The 24,043-nt window shown below is 39.6% G+C and overlaps 2 protein-coding genes across 2 annotated transcripts in view; one reads left to right on the top strand and one right to left on the bottom strand.

Annotated features, from left to right (window-relative positions):
• Positions 1-113: 113 nt before the first annotated feature.
• On the bottom strand, positions 114-3,853 carry rsph1 (radial spoke head component 1). The gene is made up of 7 exons (XM_008437742.3): positions 3,691-3,853; positions 3,409-3,522; positions 3,215-3,320; positions 2,299-2,389; positions 1,476-1,611; positions 1,137-1,208; positions 114-356 (listed from the first exon to the last, which is right to left on the bottom strand). The coding sequence occupies exons 1-7, from the start codon at positions 3,739-3,741 to the stop codon at positions 240-242; spliced, it is 687 nt and encodes a 228-aa protein (XP_008435964.1). The 5' UTR covers positions 3,742-3,853; the 3' UTR covers positions 114-239.
• A 3,145-nt stretch (positions 3,854-6,998) lies between these two features.
• The window catches only part of gas7b (growth arrest-specific 7b), a 57,298-nt gene continuing 40,253 nt past the window's right edge, over positions 6,999-24,043 (top strand). The window contains exon 1 of the mRNA XM_008437743.3: positions 6,999-7,462. Within this exon, the coding sequence (XP_008435965.1) occupies positions 7,283-7,462 (180 nt within the window). The 5' untranslated portion in view covers positions 6,999-7,282. The remainder of the gene's footprint in view (positions 7,463-24,043) is intronic.

The raw sequence follows: 24,043 nt of genomic DNA on the forward strand, positions 1-24,043 counted from the left end.
TAATAAGTATAATGCTGTGGTTGTAATTTACATTTAAAAAAGAGGACATTTAATGCATTATTACAATAAATTTACTAATAAGATTTCCTTCCAGTATTAGAAAAAAAATACTGTTTTTAGTTTTCATTCAAACTTTTTATTTCTGAATATTTAATTAGTTCTACAAGTGTTTTTTTGTTGTTGGTTTTTTTTTTGGTAAAGTATGTTTCTACTGCGAAATGGCAATTTCGGAAATGTGATTACTGCTGTCCCTCTTCATTTTCCTTTGGAAGGGGAACGACTGGTGTCAGGCTAGTAATACACTCAGGAGACCACTTGGGGACACCATCAGAGGGCATCGTTTCCTCAGGTTGATCCTATAAAGAACAGAGGGAGACACAGACCAATCAAGAAGAAATGCTAGAAAATGATCCGTAAGATTTTGCAGCAACTTATTTTACACATATAAATCAGGCAGAAAATTATGACCACATTCCCAATGGTGTAAACAAGAGCTGCAGTTTTGGAGAAAAGATTATAACACCAAAATGGTATACTGGAAGTGTCATGTGTGCCACCCATATACAGGAGCCATGTTGAAGAGATACTTAAGTGGTTGTAATGTTATACCTGATTAGTGTGTATGGAACAAATCACAAGAGTGCCATGAAGCAAAATATGCTATTTGGAGCAAAATAAGTAAGTTGGAAAAATATCAAGCACTAAATATATTCTAAGGGATTCCAAGGTTGGAAAAGGTTTCAAAATATCGCCAACATGCAACCCATAGATGTGTCTGCTGAATCATCGATGCTACAGACAGAAGTCACAGGATTGACTCAAGAAGAAGCAGCACCTTCTCCACGACCTCTGACTTCCCAGAGAAAATATTTTCACCCTTCTGCTCAGTGTCCACACACTGAAGGTTTAGAGTCGGCACAGTTAATGTTGTGTCAGGTGGCAGTGTGTCTGTGTGTGCAGTCATTCATTTTTACAACCTTACCAGCAGCCAATAAACTCAACATGTGTTTTCATTGATAGATAAATGCAGGGGGATTGTGTTGATGGCAATGATTTTTTTTTTAAATTAGAAAAACATTTATTATATCTATAAAATAAGTGTTTATTATGTCTTTGTAAAATAAGTGTTGATTTACCTGATCTGGTTTGAGGTATTCTCCATGTTGCTCACAGCCAATGTCAAAGACGTACTTTCCAAGTCCTTGAGGCTGCAAAACAAGATTCCATAAATCGGCAAAGATGCCTAATTTATTAAATGATGTCACCAGTCAACACTATCTACCCAGGATAAACCAGCAGTTAAAGTAAGAATATTGTTTTCTCTATTGCAAAATGGACTGTGGTTTTCACACTTGTAAAACCAAACATTTGGTCACCGCTGCACTTCTGTGTCCATCGCTGCACCATTAACAACATACTCAATCTACCATGCAAGCATATGAAACTGGCTGATCAGTTTGTGAATCCAAACTTACACAGTTCTTGACAAAGTTGCCCTCGTATCTGTGCTTAGCGTAGATGTATTCCCCAAATGCATTCATGTTGCCGTTCTCCCATGTGCCCCTGTACTTTGCACGAGTGTCCTTGTAGAGGTAAGTGCCCTGACCATGTCTGGGAATCACACAACAGCACTGACTTTAGAGGTTTCAAGTTCATTGTCATTCATCAAACTCACAACTTTGTAGGGTTGAAACTTGGTTAAATAAAATTACCCAAACAGTGGGCCATTCTTTTACAAATGGCATCAGTAGAATGTGCTGGAGAAATTAGTCTGATCCACGAAGGAGCTAGGTAGCACATTAGGCTAGGTATACACTGTGTCATTTTTGGCTGATTTTAACATTGGAATGCAAGTGAAAAGAGTGTTTCTTTCACACTTTCTATACTTTCTACAGAATGGCAGCGTTTTCCAAGGAAGAATATTCGTTTTTGTTGACCATTCTCTCATTTTTGGATCAGCGTCCCCACACTTCTGGGTTTCTGTTCTCCTTCTTTGCATATCCGTATTCAAGAGTCCAACATGTCGCACCTACGGTTTTAGCTGTCATTTTGCATGATGTGAGAACATTAGAACAGGAATAGAATACCACTGAAAATGTCGTGCAGCGTTTGCCCAGTTATGCCGGACTTATGGGATCTCCGTGTAGCCTCTAGGTTCCAGATACCAATGTAGAGCTTGAGCGGTCTAAAGGAGTCTATAAGCCTCACTAGGGCAGCGCTGTTTGCACAGCAAAAGGAGGGCCAATACTTTATTGGTAGGCAATCATAATGTTATGGCTATTGAGTGCATAAATATACCTCATATGCTGCAGCCATTCTCCATTGTAAGTGTCTCCATTGGGGTAGGTGTAAACACCATGGCCTTCTCTCTGGTCTTCTACCCAAGTTCCTGTTAGGTAAAAGACAGCCTATGATGTCTTAGGATAGAAGTGTCCTATGACAAATATGACCTAGTATATAAGTAATATAAGATGTGCGGATTAGGGAAAAACTGCAATAATTTTTCACAAATCCACATGACTGTTGCTGTCTTGCAGTCATATGGCGTATAACCAAAACACCAGTTTAACAGTAATAAATGTTGGGCTACTCCAAAACAGTATTATTACTTTAAGTCAGAAAAACTTGATCAGTTTTGGGGCTATCTGTATACACCTATAGTATACACCTAAGTTGTTTTATAAAGCAACTTCTAGGATTTGTTCAATGGTATGTAGGAACTGAAAAAAAAGGTGAATTTCAATTTGACAATGTTTCTTTGTATTCTGATGTTTAAATATAAGTTTCTCCCCATAAATATAGAAATACCTGTTGCAAACCACAATATTTAAATCTTATATTCTATGGTACGTTTCATAGTTTATATTTTAAGAGCAGAGCAAAAAAAATTATAATCATTCAAACTGGTCCTAAAGATTTTGTCTATTGATTTTCCATCAAGGAAAATGGTCCAAAAATCTACATAGCAGTACATTTTAACTTCAAGAATGGTATAGTTATTACGTCTTTCTGATTTTTTTTCTCATGATATAAAATAACTAATTGAGTTGTTTTATCTTACACACCACATACCTACTTTGCTCATTTAAGATAGATTTTAAAAGTTAAAGTGGCATTGTTGTTTTTTTTGTTTGTTTATTAATTTATTTTGTCTTGCTCTCCTTTGTAACACTGTTCATTGGCAACCCCTGTTCTGAAAGCAGGAAGGCCTCACCTTCGTATTTGGATCCATCTGGGTAGTAGAACGTTCCCTGCCCATGTTTCTTGTTCTGGACATAATCTCCAATATACCTTGCCCCGTTCCTGAAGCGGTATGTCCCCTGTTGGATAAAACTGTCAACAAGCTTCCAGAAACAACACATGACAATTTAATGCCCCCCCCCCCAACAATATCCATATACAACCCACGCTTCCGTGCCGCTTTCCGTTCTCATAGGTTCCTTGGTAGATGTCACCATTGGGTAGAAGAGCTTTACCGAATCCGTGTCTCTCCCCTATCTCATTTCTCCCTCCGTCATATTCCTGCACCAGTCGGACACACGCACGCACGCACACACGAAAAAAAAAAAAAAAAAAAACATAGAGAAAGCCAAGGCAACAGCCGAATTTCAGTCTGTACACTCTATGCTAGTTAGCCTTTTGTTTTTAACTTACAGCTACAAAGTAAACACACAAATTGCTTTATCTCACCCCGAGTTTATTTCGGTCGTCCTCGAATTCCTCAGAACTTTCATCCGACATTATTCTGGATGTCTTCAAAATCAGCTATTACGTCTGAGAGGAGATGGAAAGGCTTGAAACCTATAGCTTTAAAAAAAAAAACGGAGGTGTTTTTTTTTTATTATTAGTTTGTCGTTGTCATGACAACCAACAGTCACACGTGACTAACTACACATCGCTGTTTTACTGTCTTCTCCATCTTATTTACATTTTTTCGGTAGAATAATATTCGGTAGAAGTAGGAGTTATGGGTTTAGTAGGAAAGAAAGGAAAGGATAAATATTTCCGAGTGTTTTTCTTTAATAAATATGCTCAGTGATGATCTGGCCACGGTGCACCCTTCTTTTCTCACAAGTTCTAACAAGTTCCAGCTGCTCACCAGGGAAAGGCACCTGGTGTTTGAGTTCCCATGTTAACAACGCACCTCACAATATTAATGTGGATTTGGTGCGAGTCTATTGACTAATTTCTATCACGAAAATATGGAATTTCCCTTTCTTCACAACCTGCATTTTTGCTCACTCGCCAGCAGGGTGCAGCAGAGAGCCTTTTTAAACAATTTTATCTCTACTTAAGTTATCTTCAATTTCCTGTGAAGAGCTGACTTTAAGTTAACTACCTTTAACATTTCTAATATTCAAGTGACTGCAGTCAAGCTGATGGCTTCATCTTGTTATCAGCTCTGCTTGCTTTAAGCAGAACTCAAGCTTCTGAGTACCTTTTGTTCCTTGTGTTAGCAGACGTTTTGCTCATTCATCACAAATAATAATATTAAGAAGAAAAAAAAAACTCCAGATGGTTGACTCTGTGCGTCATATGCCAGTGTGTTATTTTATGGCTAAAAATAAATGCGATGTGTCACACAGTGGCACGGAGGAACAAGACAAATGAGGAACTTGAAGACACACTTGTTGACTTTTCATGCTAAATGTCTGTTTTTACAGAGGCAGACAATAACTCTTAACATAACTCAAGTCAGTTCAAAAATACTTTCTTAATCCAAATGGAAAATCAATGCTGTTGTAACTCATATTATTGGGTTCTTCAAAGAGTTATTAGATGCTGATGGCTGTGGGCAGGACGGATCACCTGCAGCAGTCTATACTACAGCATAACTGAAGAAGCTTCTGAATGAAAACACATTGCTGTTATGTGACACCTTCATGAAGAGGATTCTCGGTGTAGTCTGCAATGTTCTTCATTTTATGAAAAATCATTCCTGGCACAATAGTCTCCAGAGTTCCCAAGAACAGAACCAGTCTTTTTTATCAGGTCATAGTTTTTTTTTCCCACCCCCCAGCCCCCCATATATTTCATAGAATTTTCTTTTTTAGGACACAACAAACGTGAAATTGCAAACTTGCACTTATACACACTCACACACCCACCATTCAAACTTGCATACATCATGTTTAGTTCCAAAAATATGCAAAACCCTTCAGATCAAGACAGAGAAAATGAAAAGACAAAATATAAATAGAAGCTGTAGTCAAGGCGTCCATTCAGGACGCCCATTAATAAGCTCCGCCTTCAGTCCCTATGACGTTTATATATGGCTCCCAGAGGTTCTCAAAGTTGGGATGTATGTTAGCTTTTCCAGTAGATTCCAATAGATCTCCTGGCTTGAAGAAGTGCATAGTCTATCAACTTAGTCTTCCTCTCCAATTGTTTAAATCCCATTGGGTATAGTCCAAGTACAGAGTTTAGTCTCTAAAGGGATTTTCACATTAAACAATTCAGATAGACACCCGATAACATCCCTCCAAAATTTCTGTATTTTAAGACATGCCCACAGACAATGGAGAAGAGTTTCTTTTTAGCAATAAGCATTTTGTGCAAGCATCTGGAATATCACTGGACATATAATGAAGGCTAATTGGTGTTATATATAGGTTCTCATAAGCCATTTATATATATAAGGTCAGAGTTGGGGTCCAAATGGTTAACTTTGAAGTGCCTTGTTGGTGAAATGTGCAATAAACTTGATTGATTGATAATCTCCCCTTTTTACAACATATTTAACATTTTACCATATAAGACACTGGTAAGTCCCTTCGTTTTTTCACTGAAGTAAATATGCAGCAAAATGTGCAATACAGAAAAACAAATATATACATACATTGAATCAAATATTCAAATAAATCAGAAGTGGGTTTAGATAATCTGTTAAAAACAATCTATTGAGTTGGATGTGTATACCATCCAGCTTACCATACAATTTCCTGTTACATCTTCCAAAATAAAATCTGGCAATATAATTTCACATAAGGTAATCCTTTGTGAACAGTAAAAGGCTATTTCTGCTTCATTAAAAGGAAATTTACCAGGATGTATTTTTCTTAGGTCAATGCATTTGTGGGTTGAGTAGCAGAGAGCCCAGGAAAAACTTGTCAAATCCTTTCTGCGAACGTGAAACAGCTTTTTCTGCTACTGACTCTTGTTTGGTGTTGTTTATTGGATTGGATCAGTGAAGTTTGATGAAACAAGACATTTGGTACTTTTGTAATTCCTCCTTTCCTGAAGGACAGAATATCAAATCTGATCGGTTTTACTGTCCACAATGAAGAAAAGTGACCCAGAGAATGATGTTGCTACATTTTACACTGAATCCAAAAAGTTAATTTTTTTTTCTCTTATCTGACTCAAGAAGCTTGTTTGAAATTTAGCCTGTGTCCACTCGAGTTGTAGCAAACTGTAAACATGAATCTGTTGAAAGTAGGCTACTTTCATTACTTCTTGGATCTATCCCATGAGGGTTGGATTTCTTGGATGTGTGACCAGTAATTGAGGACAGATTCTTCCTCTGGAGATGTGGATCCTCCAGAGTTACCATGGGGCGGTTGGTTTCTCTTCTTACTGATTCTGCCAGGCAGCTTGCCAATTTAGGAGTTTTTGAAAGGTTTAGTCACTATATTTTATAACCTGAGCTTCTCTTGACATTCCTTTATTAACTTGTCTGCTGGGTTTTTATTTAGGGGGTATCAGGGTAACCTGGACTGAATAGAAATACACATCTTTTTTCTGAATCGTTTTCAGATGTATAGGAGGGGCATAGCCTATACACCTGAAAGAGGACACTGTCTTCAGAAAGAAACGCGAAGAACGGTTGAATTTGGTCAGGTTAGATAAACAGTGCATGGATATTACTTCACGACTACGTTGGTAAACTTATAGTTGGTTACTTCGCTGTTTCGGGCTACGGAACAACGACTGCAGATTTTATTTTGAAAGCAAACCACGCTAACTTCCGGTCGTTTGCTTTCACGCTACCGGCAGCTTCACAGCGGCGCGCGCGAGTCTTAACGGAGCTGGCAGACGGGCAGCTGGAGCAGCAGAGCGATAATCGAGGGGCGTTCTGACAGGAGCAGCTGGAGGAGAAAACCCTGCTCACCTTCTTCCCACCAGCCTCACTCACATGTCGAGGACATCGTTGGATAGCGTAGCCACCCGCACGTCTTTTTGAGCATTTAAGTTTGTGTTCTTCGGAGCGAACCTGGAGGGGTGGAGAGAGTTCATCACTGGCCACAGCACCGCTGTCTAAGTGGGAAGTTTTGCTCCGGAGATGTCGGGCTCGTTCTGCAAAACTTTGTACCCGTTCAGCGGGGAGCAGCACCAGCAGGGACTGAGTTTCGAGGTCGGAGAGATTATTAAGGTGACCCAGGCTCTGCCCGGAGGATGGTGGGAAGGGGAAAAGGATGGAGCCAGGGGATGGTTCCCTTCTAGTTATGTGCAGGTTCTGGAGGTAAGCACTTTATTTTTTTTTTTGGGAATTTGTTTCATTTGTGTTTTTCTTATTAATGAAAACGAGCTCAATATTGCAAATCCAGCGAAACAAAAACTTGTCTCATAGACTGAAGCGCTGGTAAATTGTTTTCCCGTGGTGTTTTCTCTCTCTCTCTCTCTCTCTCTCTCTCTCTCTCTCTCTCTCTCTCTCTTATCAAATTAACTCCAACCTTCCCAACAATCTGCAGGCTGGGTCACTTCCTCATTCCAAACACATTCCAGGGATGTGCTCAGGTCTTTTCTCTCTCTGAATGCCCCCCAATAACCCCTGCTGTCCCCACCCCTCACACCCGAGATCTGATCCCCCAGGAAGTTTTGTGGGGATCTGCTGCAACCCAGGGAAGGAGGGAGAGGGGGGCTACTTCCAATCCCGGAGTAGTAAAACCCAAAACCAAAAAGCCACAGCAACATTTTAGAAGTTTTATTTATTATTTTTCACATAGGGAAAGGGATATTAAAACCTGGCTTTAAGGGGCAAAAAAATGACATATAAGTAAGTGAAATAGAAGAATAAAGGGAAATGTTATTCCTTCACAGTCCATTTAAATAATTTGTTCAGTTCCTTGAAGACAGTTTGAAGAACTGGACTTTTTCTGAATTTTGATCACATGTAACGTTGGGAGACTTTTATTTTTAACAATATGTTTGAACTTTACAATCAAAGATGCAGTCTGGAAAATTCTAACATTGGATTTCAGTAATTTCCCAGTGTGGATATGGTATTCAATATTCCACTGTTTACATTTTGTTTCCTTCCTTGCATACATTCTTCTGTCTGTAGAACGTCCCTTTGTCCTTCTATACCCGCTGTCCTTACTTTGCAGTCAATGGTGAAAAGTGTCGTGTTGCTCTGTGTTTCAAAAGGATTGGGAAGAAAATCATAATTCCTGCAGCCGTAACGGACGTAGAAACACTTTCTTACAAGAAGTACCAAAAACGAAATTTGTGATCGTGAGCCTTCGCTTTTGAAGATGCAGCTGTTCTGTCTGCAGTCAGAAAATTGTAAACGTGCGTTGCACTGCTCTCCATTGCTGGGTATGGCAAGCAGGCCTGTCGCAGTAAGCAACAAATCAATAAGTCAAGTGATAAATGAAAACAAGCTCAATAATTTTAATTTGCTTGACTTATTTTGTCTACAGAGACTTCATAACTCATTTTATTTGTTATTTCTGTTCTTTTGTTATTATTATCGTGATGATTTTTGCAGTATATTACTTGAAAATGACCTCAACAAAACAATATTATCATTTATCGTAATAACTTTGGGGACAATTTATTGTCCATTAAAATTTGTTGTGACACAAAATTACTACATAAAATAAATAAATTCAGTTATGTTTGTACTTATTAAAATTTGTCAGGTCCTCTGCTTAATCTGCATTAAAACCACAAATTTAACAGTGGAGCCATAGCCCCCTCTGAGCCCCCCTCAAGGTCACCACTGCTACTTTGGGCTTGTTTTTTTGTTTTTTTTATTTTTTTTTTTGTTTTGGATGATAACAGTGGAGGAGCCAGTGACGCCACCCTTTGACAGTTTGTTATAACTTTATCACATTCTCCGGCCTGACTGGGAAGCGCTCCACACAGAACCCCGTTCTCCTGGGCTCGCTCGTATGCAGACAAAACAAAATCCTTATCTTATCATTTGCGGAACGGAGCCAAACGGGACGGGGGTGGAGGGGTGGGGTGTTCGCTAAGGTGTTAAGATGCACGGCATTCCCTGACCTGTGCAGGATCAGCTTGAACTCATCTGCGACTGGACTGATGCTTTGAAGTTTGGAGCAAGTTCTCTGTTCTCTGATCATTTCTGAATTTGACTGATTATCTGTGCACTTGCATCGGGGAAGAGAGGAAGAAGAAAAAAGAAGCTGCACAGAACATATTGAAGTGGTTCCTTAAGTGCCCCAGGTGTTACAGGAACTGGACTCCATACTCGACGAGTTGACGACAAACGCTCTCGTCGTCGTTGTTTCACATGTGCATCTGACTGGGAGCGTTTTGAATGCCTTTCTTGGTAACTTTTCTTTCATGGCGTTGTGTGCCTCTTTGTGGTCAGGCTGGAGCTCTGGCATGTCCAAGTTGGGAGTAAAAAAAAAAAAAAAAAAAAAAGCAAATATTTGTTGGTCTAAGCCAGTCAACCCAGACCTTCTGAAGTCTCCCTCTTAGTTTGCGAAAGCTGCAAATGGAAGACATCTGGGGCTCGTATAATGACAGTAACGAGCAAGTAGAGTTATGGAGGGAAGCTGGATCCATCTTCACCAAATTTAGTGCTAAATTATGACCAACTCTTACTTGTAAAGATGCACTGATTAGACTTTTCTTATGATGCCAAATTCTTTTTTTTTTCTTCGAAGCCTGACCTTACCGTTCCCGTTTTGATTAATTTTAATTAACACTAATTAAACAAAGAAAAAAAAAACTGTCTTGCAATTATGAAGCAATAATGAGATTATCCGCCTTTATCCATTCAAGCATACATCCCTAACCTTGATTCATTCATGCGAACGTATGAGGGAGTGTTAGGGCAAATGTAGATGAAAGTAAAAAGAAAAAAGTATCGACCAAAAACATTATTTACCGTTAAAAAAAACTTGGATATTCTCTGTCAAAAAGTCACAAATTTCCATGAAAAAAAGAAGTAATTTTCCATGTTTTAAAGGTTTAGCCGTGATATTTTCTGGCATTGTAAAGTTAAAAAACAAATAAATTACATGAAAAAAACTCAGAAGTTAACAAAGATTATAAAGTCAATCATTTGCTACAAAACATGCAAGTTGTGCTCCTCTCCTGAATTTATTGCTGATACTTTGGAGAACATCTGTTTTTTTGTTTTGTTTGTTTTTTTGGTTTTTTAGGTAAGAGAACACCCTAAATTTTGACATTTCATTCCTATAATTGTGGAAAATGAACCTTATTTTTCTTACAAATGTACATCTCCCCCCACCCCACTAAATGTGAGAAATTAACCTAGAAATATAGAGAATATGTTTTTGTTTTTTATGGTAGAAATCTACTCTTCCACAGCCACAGTATTATATATATTTTTCTTTTATCTATAGCCAGTCTAAAAAACTGTTGCACGTATCTCAATCTGTGGTGAACTTATCACACACTTTCTTCACTTTTTAAATTTTTTATTCGAGTCAAATGAAAAGTCCAGTCATGCAGCCACGCCAGGCTGGACGTCGACAGTTCTGTCGCTGCAAACCTTAACCTCACCTCTACCTCAGCGGTTTCCTGCTCTACTTTCTGTTTGAAGTGAACAGGACAAAACATGCAACCACGAAGCAGGGGAAACGATTGATATCAGCTGCTTTTTACCGGGACAGTGGTGAATGAGAGCCACTTTGGTGGATCAAAATGAGATAAATTTCAATGTTGGTTGAGAAGTTTTGCGGTCTGGAGTGCGTCTAAAAGTTCCATGTTGTGGAAACTGCAGGATGGCACAGAGAAATGACTAATGGTGGAACCAAAAGCCACTTCTGCTTTTCCCCGTGGCGGGGTATTTTTGTTTCTCATCCCTATTGCTGCTTCAGGTTTCTGTAGTACTTTCACAATTACAGTTGATCATTGGCTTGACGTGCGTCACTCACACAGATGAAGGCTGGCATGGCTGGGTCACCCAGCGGAGGGGAGAGGAGGTGGAGGGGTGTGATGTGTCAGTTGTCACCTTCAGGTTTGTGGTTTCCTACAACCAACTTCATTGTTCAAAGCAAAACAAACCATTGTCCATTTAATTGCCAGTGTAATGAAGAGCTTGTATAATACTACGATATCGTTTAATATTGGGTTCAAGCTCAAATGATTTGATGTTAATACACTGGATGTTTGCTTTAATAAAGGGTTTCAATCCAGTATTACTGGTGGCGTAGTAGTAGCTAGTAGCCTACTTTCATCATGTATGTGTGGTGTTTTTTGTACCCTCCTCCTGACTTATACCTTTTGTAAATTGAAATCATTTAGATTGTTGTAGCCTATTTGCTAACTGTTGCTTTAGCTGAAGGATACAAATGATGGCAGGTGTGGATCCGAAATGCGAAACGTTGAAACTGAATATTGATGGTGGAAAAAGTTCAGAAACAAATTTTGTTGATCACATAATCTGGCAAACATGCTGCACAAAATATCTTTCCATGTTGTGTATTTTTTTTATGTAATTAGCAAAGAGATTAACAAATGTGGACAGAATCTTAGAATCTTTAAAATATTATTTCAGAGGAGGGATACAAAGTTCATGGATCTTGTTTGCTTTTTTTTTTTTTTTTTTTTTTGATAAAAGAGGCCTGAAATGAAACCCAGTGTGACCAGCAGGGTCAGAAGGAGGCCAGGAGGATATTATGTTTCTAAGGAGACGGTTTCTAAGGAGAGCATCCAGAGCCATGTGACAGTGATTCATTCCAGAGCTTTGCTTATTACGGTCCACAGCTCATCTAATGAGGAAGAAGGAAAAAAAAAAACCCCGAAATGAGTTGAAACAGTAATGATGACTTATGTTTTTACGCCCAATAACTTCCTGAAGGTTTCGTCCAAAACGGAGAGAGCGCTTTTATCAGCAAACACACACTCTTTATTTAATCACTCAGTCAACCTGCTCTGCTGCAGGTAATTTGCCAGCCTCCCTGCAGTGATTGGACCTGTCAGGACTATTTCAAGCCTCACTCTAACAGTGTTGTTGTTTGTGCGTCGGCCTCAGGAGTGATGTCCTATAACTGTGTTTTGTCTTCATGTTAATCTGCTTCGGTGACCCTTAAATTACTACCAGTGTCTGATGTGTTTTCACTAGAGCATATTTAACCTGTCTTATAACACAACACAGTAAGTCTTTATAGACAGAAGTTTCTTAGGAATGACTTTTTTTTTTTTGGCACCTTGACTAATCCATTCCCATCATAACAATGAAGTTGAACTTAATTGAAGCGCTGTAAGATTATTTTCCCAGTGTCTAGGTGGGAAAATAGTGCCCTAGTATCTAGGTGAACAGATTTTAGATTAAGTAAAGGGTTGGTGATGTCATGAAAAGTCAAATGTTTGTAAGGTGATACAAAGACTTGATCTGCATACAAATTGCCTTGGGCACGGCACACTCAACCATATGTAGTCGCTGTCCCACCATAGTAAGTGCTAATGGGTGAAGCAGGTCCAGCCAGTGACAGCAGTATGCTAAAACAACTAAAAAATTTGTGATGGCCTCCATTCTAAAAAGGCTTTAAAGGGCTAAACCTGTAAGACAATTGACCCATTCATCCATTGTTTTACACATTGTCTGGAATGCTACTTGGTACCAAAAGTCATTGTTATAATGAGTTAAGTAATGTATATCAAATTCCACACATTTTTGTTTGTGATCGTAGCACAGAAAGTAATTTTCTTCTTCATCAACTGGTTGACATGTAATTATCATTACTTTTTTTTTTTTACTGATGTTTTAAATTAACATAATATAAGTTATGTTTCCCAGGCCTGAATAAAGCCACCCAAATTAAAGATTGAATTTTTGCAAATGTATTAAGTGTAGAGTCATACAGTCTGAACACAACACTTATCAAGGAATGCAGACCATATCTACAGTAGATTCTGGCTTGGAAGTGTCTTTTTAAAAAGGGGAGTGACAGGACGCCCTGCAGAGGTCTGTGTTTGGGGCCATCTGCAAAATGACTGTCACCGGGTCGCTGGCTTTAACAACTGTATGACATTCTTTCAGAGCTCTGGGGCCACAACAAGACATTTCCATAAGAAACCAGGGCTCCCTAAGAAATGTTGTTGCCGTATCAACATGAGCAGTTAACATGTAATGGAAGCCATCTGGAGGGGGATCCTTCCTCCCCCGCTTCACCACAGCAATGCCTTCATTTGGCTGAGAGTCTTGGTGCTTGTTTCTTACAGTTGGAGTTTCGATCATTTCTGAATTCAAAGTCAGTTTGTTGGTGTTGTAACCAGTCATGGCCTGCGATGAGATTCCTTCATGTTCACAGTAGTAACACAAAAACTTGAAGCACCTTGATTGTCTATCACAGCCAAATTTGTCTTGTTTGCACTAAGGCATCTGACTTTTGTTTCAGTGACATAGGAAGTGATGATTCCACAGCGAAATAACCCCCCTCTCACCTCTTTACTAACATTTGACACTGTAGCACTCGTGATATGGTCACTAGACAATCCAGGATGTCACAGAATTTTCTGACTTCTCAAAAAGCCATGCCTTGTGAGCACTGCACCTCCAAAAAGCCGCTAAAGATACAGAATCAACACCACCATGACCGAAATATTGCAGTAATGACCTGCTATAACACTGCATATTCTCACTTTGGGATGCTGGATGCTTAAAACTCACAGTAATACTAACAGCACCACTTGCTGTCTGATTAATTCAGATTTTTTTTCCACTATAGAGCATTGAAATGCCATGAAAAGTAATGTTCCCTGTCATGACTCAGCAGAACACTGTGAATTCCACACCAATGATTTCTGTGTACGTGTATTATTCGGAACAGAAACCCACTTCATTCCTTCACCTTTAAACCCAAATAACAAAATTGCAGAGTGCAATAACATAATGTATCAGAATGTTTTAGCAGGGTTGAAAGCATAACCTTTGCATATCTTGTTTTCTCCAATCTAGATCTCATCCTAGATTTTTGTTTGCCTCTAAATTGAACTGGCCTCTTTTGTTGCAGCATCACTGCTTCTGTTCTCTTTGAATTCCTTTCTCATTATGCTACCTGTAGCCAAGGGAACTACAATAAGCACTCTGCAACAAGTGGCAAATTTGCGAGCCCTTTCTGTCTCTCTAGTGGCTCTCCCGCTGGAGAGTCAGCCGTTATGAAACAGCGGGCGGCGGCAGGCTTGTAGCGGGGGTTTGGATGGCTCTGGGTTTCATCCCTGCAGAGGAACGCCTGAGGTCACATCACTGCTGCGCAGCCTCCAGCACACAGTCAGGTGTTTCCCCTCCGTGCTGGAAAACTAACACCACCACCACCACCATCCCACCGTGCTGATGTCATCCAGAAACACAGTCATTTGGTTTCGCGGAACATATTCAGAGTGGAAGTGTGAAATATCAGCTGGTCGTGAAGTGCTGACTGCGAGGCCCAGATAAACCACAATCTGGTGTTTGTTTTCACGAGGGAAAATAGATTTGTGGATTTTTGCATGTCTATTCCATCTATTCATGGAACCACCAGGTAATGCAGAAATGAAGCTTTGCTACGTAGCAACGGTCAAAACAGACTTATTGTTCAACACGACCACTGGTTGTCCCTGCAGTTTAGAAAGAAACTATTGAGATAACGAGGCAGAATTTGAAGGCTAATTTAAGCCTTCATCACTGCAGCTCGACTGTACACAGGAATACATTCAGAGCAATTACTGTTATTTTTAACTCTGGCTTCTTCCAGGTTTTAGTCACCATAACTGAAAGAGTTCAGCCAAAATCCTCTGAATTACTTCTCTGTTGATTCTTGCAGTCTGCAGGAATTCATAAGAAAGGTCCAAATGAAAATACTGTGGTTCCTTTTTTAAGTCCTTTTGTAATGTTTGTGTGCTAAGTTCAGTTCTTTAAATAGAAGTGTTTTTCTTTCTATGAACGTCCATTAAGTGACTTGAATTATGAGTAAACCACAAAAGCCTATCCAGATGATTAGCTCTTTTTTTTTTGCTGAAGGAAAGCATGAATAAAATCTGTGAACAGCAACAGTTAAAAGTATGTAAGTTAAGTCTTATGTTACACAGACAGAAAAAATATGAATAATTTTCAAGGAACAAGGAAAAAGTTTCTGATATTGATTCCTGAATTCAAGCACAATCTGGAAAGTATGGAAAATTTAAAGGGAGTTTCGAGTTATAGGGAAGAATGAAAAACAATGCAGAGAAATACGTATGTGTATTTTGAGACTTCATTCCCTGTCCTGTTGTCCATCCGTCCATCAGTTTATTCATCCATCCCTCTCGACTTCTCTGTTATGAATTCATCTTTTTTAATCTATGCATTATTACATTGCTCAGAATTTTGCAGAAGAAATTTAGGATTAAAAATGTGTTGTAGCAAAAATAAACAACACATTTCCCCCAATATCCCTTTCCTCCGCAACACTCCCTCATTGCTCCCAACAATTCAGGAGAGTATCTTGATCATAAGGGAAATTTAATATCTCCACTGTGCTTTGTTTTCTGCATTAGAGTATTCCCCTAATGGGATTTACCTTGAAAACCTCCCAAAGCTTTTCAAGGCTGACTCCTCTCTTAAAACTGTGCTCAAGGAACTTGTTTTACTCTCCGTCTCTAAGCCCGAGCCTGGGTTAGAACCATCTATACTTTACCTATGTATATTCCGGGTCCCGCCCCTTTTGACATGTCTTTCACAAGAATAGTGAAGTGTTGCGATGCACTGGTGAATTGAGAGCTCTGGCGTTCGACTCGGGTGTTTTTTCACCAAGACGGTTGAAGGCAGCACCCACAATCCTGCAGATGATGCTCCGGTTCATCAATCTCATGCTGTCTTAGTCTCACAAGAGAACAAGACTCAGAGACAGTAGGTCATCATTTATAAAATGCCAGTTTGTGAAGTCCATGTCTTGTTCAGAAAGGTTGCATCAGCTGCTCACTTTGAGAAAAGACTCTGTCTTGAAGAGTCATGGGACTCCAGATGATAGTGGAGAGTCCAACTCCCTTTTAAACACCGCCACAGAATCAGCCTCTGGAAGGGAGACCATATGCCTAACCTGCTGGGGTGTTGGCAAAGGAAGTTCATGTTTGTTTTTATGACTGAAGTGGGAAAGAAATTTAAACACGATTTGGTCATAATCTGTTAATTCCCTGTTAATGCTACAGACAGAACCCTTGTTGTCTCAGGTAATCTGTGGTTAGTTACTTTGGAGGTCAGCCAATAGCTTGCAAAGTAAGGTTTTCAAACAGAGCTATCTTATTTAGACCGATTGGTGGCACTCCTTTAGTTTCCACATGCTGACTCTCTGTGTTTTTGGGGAGGTGGTGGTGATTGCTCTGTGCGTCTCAGCTATAATTTTTCAGCTTGGCTTTGCCTTCCTTCGCAATTCCGCTCAATTCTCATCTAACCTCATTTCTTCACCTGGGATTTCTCCTTTTGAGCTTGATTTCTCACAACGAATTTCAACCTGGCCTGTCAGCAAAAAGAAGGAGGAGTTGTGAATGATGACATTGTGATGTTTTTGAACGGTAGTCTGCCTGTGGTCGTAGATTGGCAATGGTAGCGTAGGAAGCGAATAAAGCCATGTAATCCGTGTTGGTCACGCTTCCAAATATTGAGCAATTAAATATGGAGCAGGAGGAACATTTTATTGCTGACAAACATATTGTTTAGCTGGCACTTCTCTCTTCGCAGTGGGGGATGATTGTTTGTAGCGCATAGCTTCCTTCGCAACTGACCAGGTCAATTACATACATCACGGGCAAGCATTAGTGATTGGGTAAAATTAAATCCAACTGTTTAAAACTTCCACAGAGTCCTCATCTCCCAAAAGTAATTAAAAACTTAGAACAAAGAGTTGGCTTTTACCAGGCTAGTAACCTTTTAAAACTTCTGCATATCATTATTTTAGTAGCTGACCCTTTTTTGCTCCGGATGCTGACATTCATCTGCCAAACTGCCTCCTATTGATGGAACATTTGATCTCTACAAAAACTTCAGAACTTTCCACAAGCTTAATAGCAAGAGACCAATTGATTTAGGTTGGGGAACTCCAAGTTAGTTGGGAATAAAAAAACACAATCAGTCGTATTGTTCTTTGTAAAGTGGTATAAATCTACCTTCCGACATTTCCCAACTGAGTATACACAGTCCCAACCACTGGCATGTGTTTTCCTCCGTTTCATCAGGCCTGTTTGGAGAAGAATAAATCACACCTGTAGCTTAGAGTCAAACTGACTCATAGAAACTTCTGAGCAACTAGATTAGCAAAATTCCTTCTGACTAGACATGTGAAACACTTAGGATATGGTTGTGTCCATTAGGAAATCTGTTGTTTGCTGTGCAGCGGCAGATGAGGTTCCACAATTCCAGTGGAAAGGAGAACTGGGCTGACATGCTACCATATCTGATCCTGGGAACATATCTGATCCAGATAAGGTTTCGTTCTCAGGAGAGCGCCTTGTGTGCGTGCGACCCTTTGCAGCCATAGGTCAGCGCCGGTCACGTTATGTACGGCGAACGCGCAGAGGAGTCTCAGAGAGACTGGCAAGGCTTGTGAGATTCACATAAACTCCGAGGGGGCGGGATGAGACAGAGCAAGCTTTGTTAACTGCAGTCAAACATCTAAACACACACACACACTCATAGTCAACAATGACAGTTTGTGCGAGCATATGTACAGTATCCATGTGTGGCTGAGTGCATGCCTGAACACGCATGTGCATCCCTTCTGCTCTGTGAGTGCCTGAAGTGTCTAGGTCTGGAGAATGCAGCTCTGGTTCAGGCTCTCACATCTGCCCCTGAACCAAAACAACATCTTGATAAAGATACGCTCCTTGTCCCTCTGCCTGACTCCGTCCTTCACTTGAGGAATGTCTCGTTCTCTCACTCCTCCTCCGCTTGTCGCTCCGGCCGTATCCCAGGCGCATTTTTCCACCGAGCTCCAACAGTACTTGTGAGAAACTTCTCCCCTCAGAGTGGGGTTAGGAGGTCAGTGTTACAGTCTCGCCCTGAGGAAGATTGATAACAGCAGCGAAACGAAGCTTTGGTCCAAAGAATTTGTTGGCAAATCCTTGTGTGAGCACATCTTTTGTTTATCGAGAGATTTAACACGTTTTCTGCTGATACCGGTGCATTTTTTTCCAGTGGGAGTTAAAGAAAAGTTTAATAAAGCTCTGGAAATATGAAGAAATGTCACAAAATGAGACATTTTGTCTCATTTTAGGGACTCTATGAGGACATTTCTTATGACTTTTACAACTCTTGGAGATGTAAAAGAAGAATCTGTTGTGCCACGTTTTGTTTTTTGATTGGAAGTTCCCAATGTCTTGTTTTCTTTTTAGGTGGTATGAAGCAAATGCTCTTGACCCTGTCAGAGCGTGGTTCTTTTAATCTTGGCTGCTTTCTCATGCCTTGCCATGCTACATTTTGCTACTTGCATAGAAACAGCGATGTTAAAGTGATGGATATGATTCAAATGAGACGGTTCTTAAATATGGCTGCAAAGTAAAGCTGTTTTTAGGCTGCCCTGGCTTTGCATAAGTGCAAGATGGTGTGTTCACTGATTGGACAAAGATTACATTTTTGAGGTTCATGATTGCTTAAATATTCTGGAGGATCTCCTGGGGGTCATTCTTTGAATGCCATCTCCTAATGGATTGATAATTTTGCCAATACAAAACGCATTTCCTTTCTGAAAGAGACGTAATGGAGAGTCTTCATTGCTTGAACTGATTGACTTTTTTCTTCAAGAACTTCATTTGGCATTCTAGATTTAAAGGGTATCTTCTGATCAAGTAACCCATCCATCAGAGCTCTGTAAGCTGTGACCCGGCCCTAACCTTTGGGTGATTGTGTCGAATCAACATTTGTGCAGCATAAGCAGCATGCGTGTGAGCATCCAGTAACCCAGGACGTGACACCGCGTGTCCCAGAAAGGGAAGGTGGAGGTATTTACTGGAGAATAATAGGAAACAGACACTTCCTGTGTCTGTCATACCTCTGTTTCCAGAACCCTCTGACACGTTAAACCGGGAGAAGGAGCCACCTGGTGTTCTGCTGCTGTTTCTTTCAAAACCCCCAACTACAGATGCCCTCCCACCCTCTGTTTACGTCTCACCGTGGAACAGGCTTCTGTGCGCTTGCTTGCGGGTGTTTACAGCTCCACTCCAGTATGTATACAGCTGGACGTTTGTTTGCCTTTTCCTCAGGATCTGCCCCTCAGTTTACAGCGTAAGACCTCTGATCTCTGTAGCAAACTGCACAGCCAGAGATTCTGTTCAAACTCACAGCGAGCAACATGTCATCCAACTATTGTTGTGGCAGTGTATGGTATCAGGTTTGCATCTTTTGTTGCCTTCTCTGGAACTTTATCTGTTGTCGTTGGTGGAGAACAATAAAACATCACTTGGCTGCGAACATCAGCCTTCAACTCTTGACTCAGACTGTTTGATTTCGATCGAACAGTCTGATCGCCGGCTGTTTCTTTAGGATGTTTCTATTTATACCTCCATTCGTCTACTTTTGACCAGGTTTAGTAGTGCTGCATCCGTCACTGCGTTTCACCATGGATGTGTAAATCAATGTTGATCCAAAACATAAAAATGTTTTTCCTTTCCTTATTAAAAGAAAGACATCCAGTTTGCAAATCCTTTTGGTCTTGATTGAAAAATAGTCTTTTGTTTTTGCAACAATAAGAAAAGGAGTTGGGTAGCTTTTCATTTAAAAACTCAGGTCTTATTCACTATGGGATTAATGGAGAAGAGACTACATTGAGTGTTTTTCATTTTTATCTACTTAATCATTATTTTACCAGGTAGTTTGTTTGAGATGAAGTCTCTCTTTCGAGGGCGACCTGCATAAGAGGCAAGTGCTGGTTCAGTACACGAAACAATAATTAAAAGGTGCAGACAATTAAAGTATCATACAATCCACTACAAATGCACACAAAATAAAAACTGCTAAATATATTAATACCTCATAAAATATTTTATTTACACTCTTCAGTTTAACAGCTTTCCAAGAAGAGTTTCAGATTTCAATTTGTTGGAGTGTTTGTGACTTATTGCAAATTATTCCAGGACCAATGTGCAGCATAAGATAAAGCTTCTCCTTTTTTTATCAGCTTCTGAGCACAATTTTACTCCAAGTCTCCATTTGTATCAACTGCCTGTGCTGAATTGTAGTTGGAGGAGCGGACTAAATCAGTCCAGGGGCCGCGAATGCTCCTCACGCTGCACTTTTGACACCCTCGCTTTAGTTTTGTGCTCCACTTGCAAATAATAAAAGCCTTTTTTGAGTTGGTGCCTCAGCTGGCTGTGTGTGCCAATATGAGATAATACAGAAAACAATTGAACCTTTTTGTTTTTTTGTTTTCTTTTGGTACATATTTTGCAGTGTTTAAATTTCTGACTTTTCATTGTCTCTCTGTGTCATTCACCTGTTGCGAGAAATGAAAACAAAAAAACCCCCTCCTTTTTCACAAGTTCCCATCATGAATGATGCACTCATTTCGCCAAGAGTCAGGAGGCACTGAGTCACTCGGGTCCTAAATCCTGTCCAGTAATCCTGATGAAACTCTGGCCGCCCCTATGCAAGAAAGTAAGTGGGCGAATTACAACAACCATGTGATCTCAGACGGCGTCCATGGCGACCGTGAGTCACCGTTTCAGCCCGTCCAGCGTTCAGCCCAATGAAACCCCACCGCCTGGATTCGTCAAATAGACAATCTGCAGTCAAACGCTTCTTTTTTTGACGCTTTGGTAATGGGGTTGCAGTGTAGCTCATTAGTTTTTAACTTCCCTTTAATGACTGTGAAGTGGGAACAAGCAGAGTACTTCTTGTAGGCTGCAGCTGAGTGTCAGAGTCCAGGTAAAAGGTGAAGTGGGTGCTTTAGTTCAACACCGGCTCCTTCCTCCTCCAGCCTCAGCACGAGGCCAGCTGTCTGCTTGAATCCATATTCTGAGGGAATTTAACAAATTGCGCTCGGTTTTCCAGGCGGAGAGCCAGCGTCACTGAAACAGACAGACCACGAGATATTTTGTTTTCCATAATAAGCGATGTTGCATGTTTTTTTTCCTTTTTTTTTTTTTTTTAAACGTGTGGGAAATGTCTGTTATTTAGGGAAGAAAGTCCCCGCCTCTGTTTACAATCCCAGGACGATGAGGAATGCATTGGGCTGCTTCTGTTAGGCATCGTGAATATTACAGATACTCTTCAGCTGCAGATCAGTATGCGAGTCTGGTAGAAATTATTTCAAGGTTTATACAGGTGCATCTTGCGGCACCTGTTGTTAATGCTGCATTCAGTTTATAGTAGAAAGTCTGAAATTTTCAACTTTTAGTTTGAGAGAAAAATATTAATATCATTTTGAGGTTGTTTTTTTTCTAGCAAAGCTGTCCTAAATGAATTTTCACTTTTTACTGTTGTTAATGTAGAAGAAAAATGTGCAATATTGCAAATAACATCAAAATAGTTTTGACGTTGTTTATAATTTACAGTAAATTCTTGTTAATATCCGGTTGAGTTCAATAAATTACAATATACAATCCAAATGGGCTCACTTGTCAGAGTGTGGATGTACCATTTGAAAATCATCTTTAAGCAGGTATTAAAAACACTTAAGGCCACATATTAAAAAAAATGTATTACTCTGATATCACATTCTAATCTTTATTGTTTTATTCACCAGTTTAAAACTTTAAAAATCATTGTAAATGGTTTCAAATCATGAGTTTATGAATTGATATAGTTTGTTACTTAGTGCATTGAGTTCTTGAGCTCTTTAATGATACTCAAATTTATTGAACATGACTGCATATACAAAAAAAAATCAAAGGTAAGAAGAAGAAGTACAACAGAGATTATTTTTTGCTTCACACATGAGAATATCTGGATGAGATGTTTTTGAAACTAACAGAAGAACAAAAGTGGTCTGAGTCAGAAAGGTCTGGGTCTGCATGTAGGAATTCATCATGACTCCGTCAGACTGGACCGGTTGACGCGTGGAAGCAAGCGTTTCCTCGCCTTTTGACTTCAGACGCTCTAATAAAGGCTTTCAAGCATGTCCACAAAACGAGGCACTAATGATCCCTTTCACTGCCTTTTATTACTGTTGACACACAGAAGTATTTGTGTCCCTTCAGCCTCTGTCACATTGCAAACAAACGTCAGTGTGTCGTGTTGGATTTTTATCTGACGGATCAAGCCAAAGTAGCACCTAATTGTGCTGCAGAAGGAAAATTGTACAGGAGTTTTGAATTTTTTACAGTTGGACATAGGAAAACAATCTGGCGTGTATTTGTATTTAGTAATTCTTTTGTAGAAGTAAAAGCTGCAGGAATTTTGGGGTGTGTTTTTATCAACTTTGCACTTCTAGAGAGCAAATTTTGTAACCAAAAATTCATCAGCATTAACTTTGGTCATCGGAGTTTTAGGAGCACGCTAAGAAAATAAAGTGATAAAATTACGAGAATAAAGCAGAAATAATATGAGAATAAAGTTATAATGCTACGACTGTAATCTCAAAATACTATGACTTTATTCTTGTATTATTTCAACTTTGTTCTCGTATAACTTTATTCCTGTAATCTTCAATTTTGTAATATTACGACTTTATTTTTGTTTATATTGTTTCAACTTTATTCTCATATGACCTCATTCTCAAGATACTATGATTTTATTTTTGTACGTCGTCTTGTAATATTATGACTTTATTCTCATAATATTATGAGAATATTACTGTGATAATAACAGAACTGATTTGAAAATTGTTCTTGATAATAATATTTGATGATAATCAGAGTTTATTATCGTAATATTTGGCTTTATTCTTGTAATTTCATGATTTTATTCTGGTAATTTTATTTTTTCATTCATTTTTCTTAGAACGACCTTTATATTCCGTCATAAAATTGACCATGGAACCTTGTTCCAAATGTAAAGCTTCACTGTGTTACTATGGTGACCTAAAAAGTCTTCAGAGGAAAAACAATAAAGGAAAGTATTACCTCCAGCAGATGACTATTGACTAACGAAGAGAAAATAACTGCTCATTTGCTATGTCTGGAAATAATTTAATTAAAACAGCTTGTAATCTTCTTGCTCAGATAAAAGGCTTCTTAGGTTTCACGTTGTCCTGTCTTTAAGTTGACAGCAGTAATGACTGATGCGTGTTCAATTAAAAGTTCATCCGTTGAACGGTAAAGTGGACGCGTTGGCGCGACAGCAGCGTTTGTTGCGGTTGACGTGAGTCGGCGCGTTCCGTGCCAGCGGCGATTCAGCCGGGCTGCGAATATGCAGCAGAAGACAGTCTGCGGTCCGGAATGCGAACCATCTGGAATGGTGCATTATTTACTGTCGCATATGTCGGGAAAAGAAGTGCCTGCAAGTTCCCTCTCACTTCACACCGCAAGGTGTTCCCATTCTCTCACTCATGCCAGGCGCAGGTTTTGATTATGTTGAGGAGGGTTTCATTTCGGATTACTCTTTTTTTGTTGTTGTTGCTGCCGTTGCAGTGCAGAAGTAATTATGAACTGCCTCCATGTCCTAGATTTTCTTTATGTTCTCCAGCAATGCTGAACTCAAGCAGCCCACTCCCATCTGCCTCCGCCTGCTTCTGCTCAGCTCAGAGAAAAAAAAATACTTTGGTATCAGTTCACTGATGACAAACAAGTGCCCAGAAACACGCCAGCTGGGAAATGGCCAAGAAGAGAAAGACAATCAGGAGTCTTTTATTGCCTTGATCCTGAACATTTTCTTCTCCACCCCATTGTTTAGTTCTTCCTATTTCTTTACAAAGAAATGGACTGGTAAAAACTCTTAGTCAGCCCCATGTCATGATTTCTGCTATTTGATTACCCAAATGTAGACAGTAATTCT

This window comes from Poecilia reticulata, chromosome 19 (genome assembly GCF_904066995.2).
Source record: "Poecilia reticulata chromosome 19, P_reticulata-male-v2, whole genome shotgun sequence".
NCBI classification, from domain to species: domain Eukaryota; kingdom Metazoa; phylum Chordata; class Actinopteri; order Cyprinodontiformes; family Poeciliidae; genus Poecilia; species Poecilia reticulata.

What these genes read in the sequence shown, in the direction of transcription:
- rsph1 (XM_008437742.3), bottom strand. Translation starts at nt 3,741, where the DNA reads ATGTCGGATGAAAGTTCTGAGGAATTCGAGGACGACCGAAATAAACTC. An exon ending in ACGGAAAGCGGCACGGAAGC is followed by an intron (nt 3,321 to 3,408) that starts GTGGGTTGTATA and finishes TTTATCCAACAG; the next exon opens with GGGACATACCGCTTCAGGAA. An exon ending in AATACCTCAAACCAGATCAG is followed by an intron (nt 357 to 1,136) that starts GTAAATCAACAC and finishes TGTTCTTTATAG; the next exon opens with GATCAACCTGAGGAAACGAT.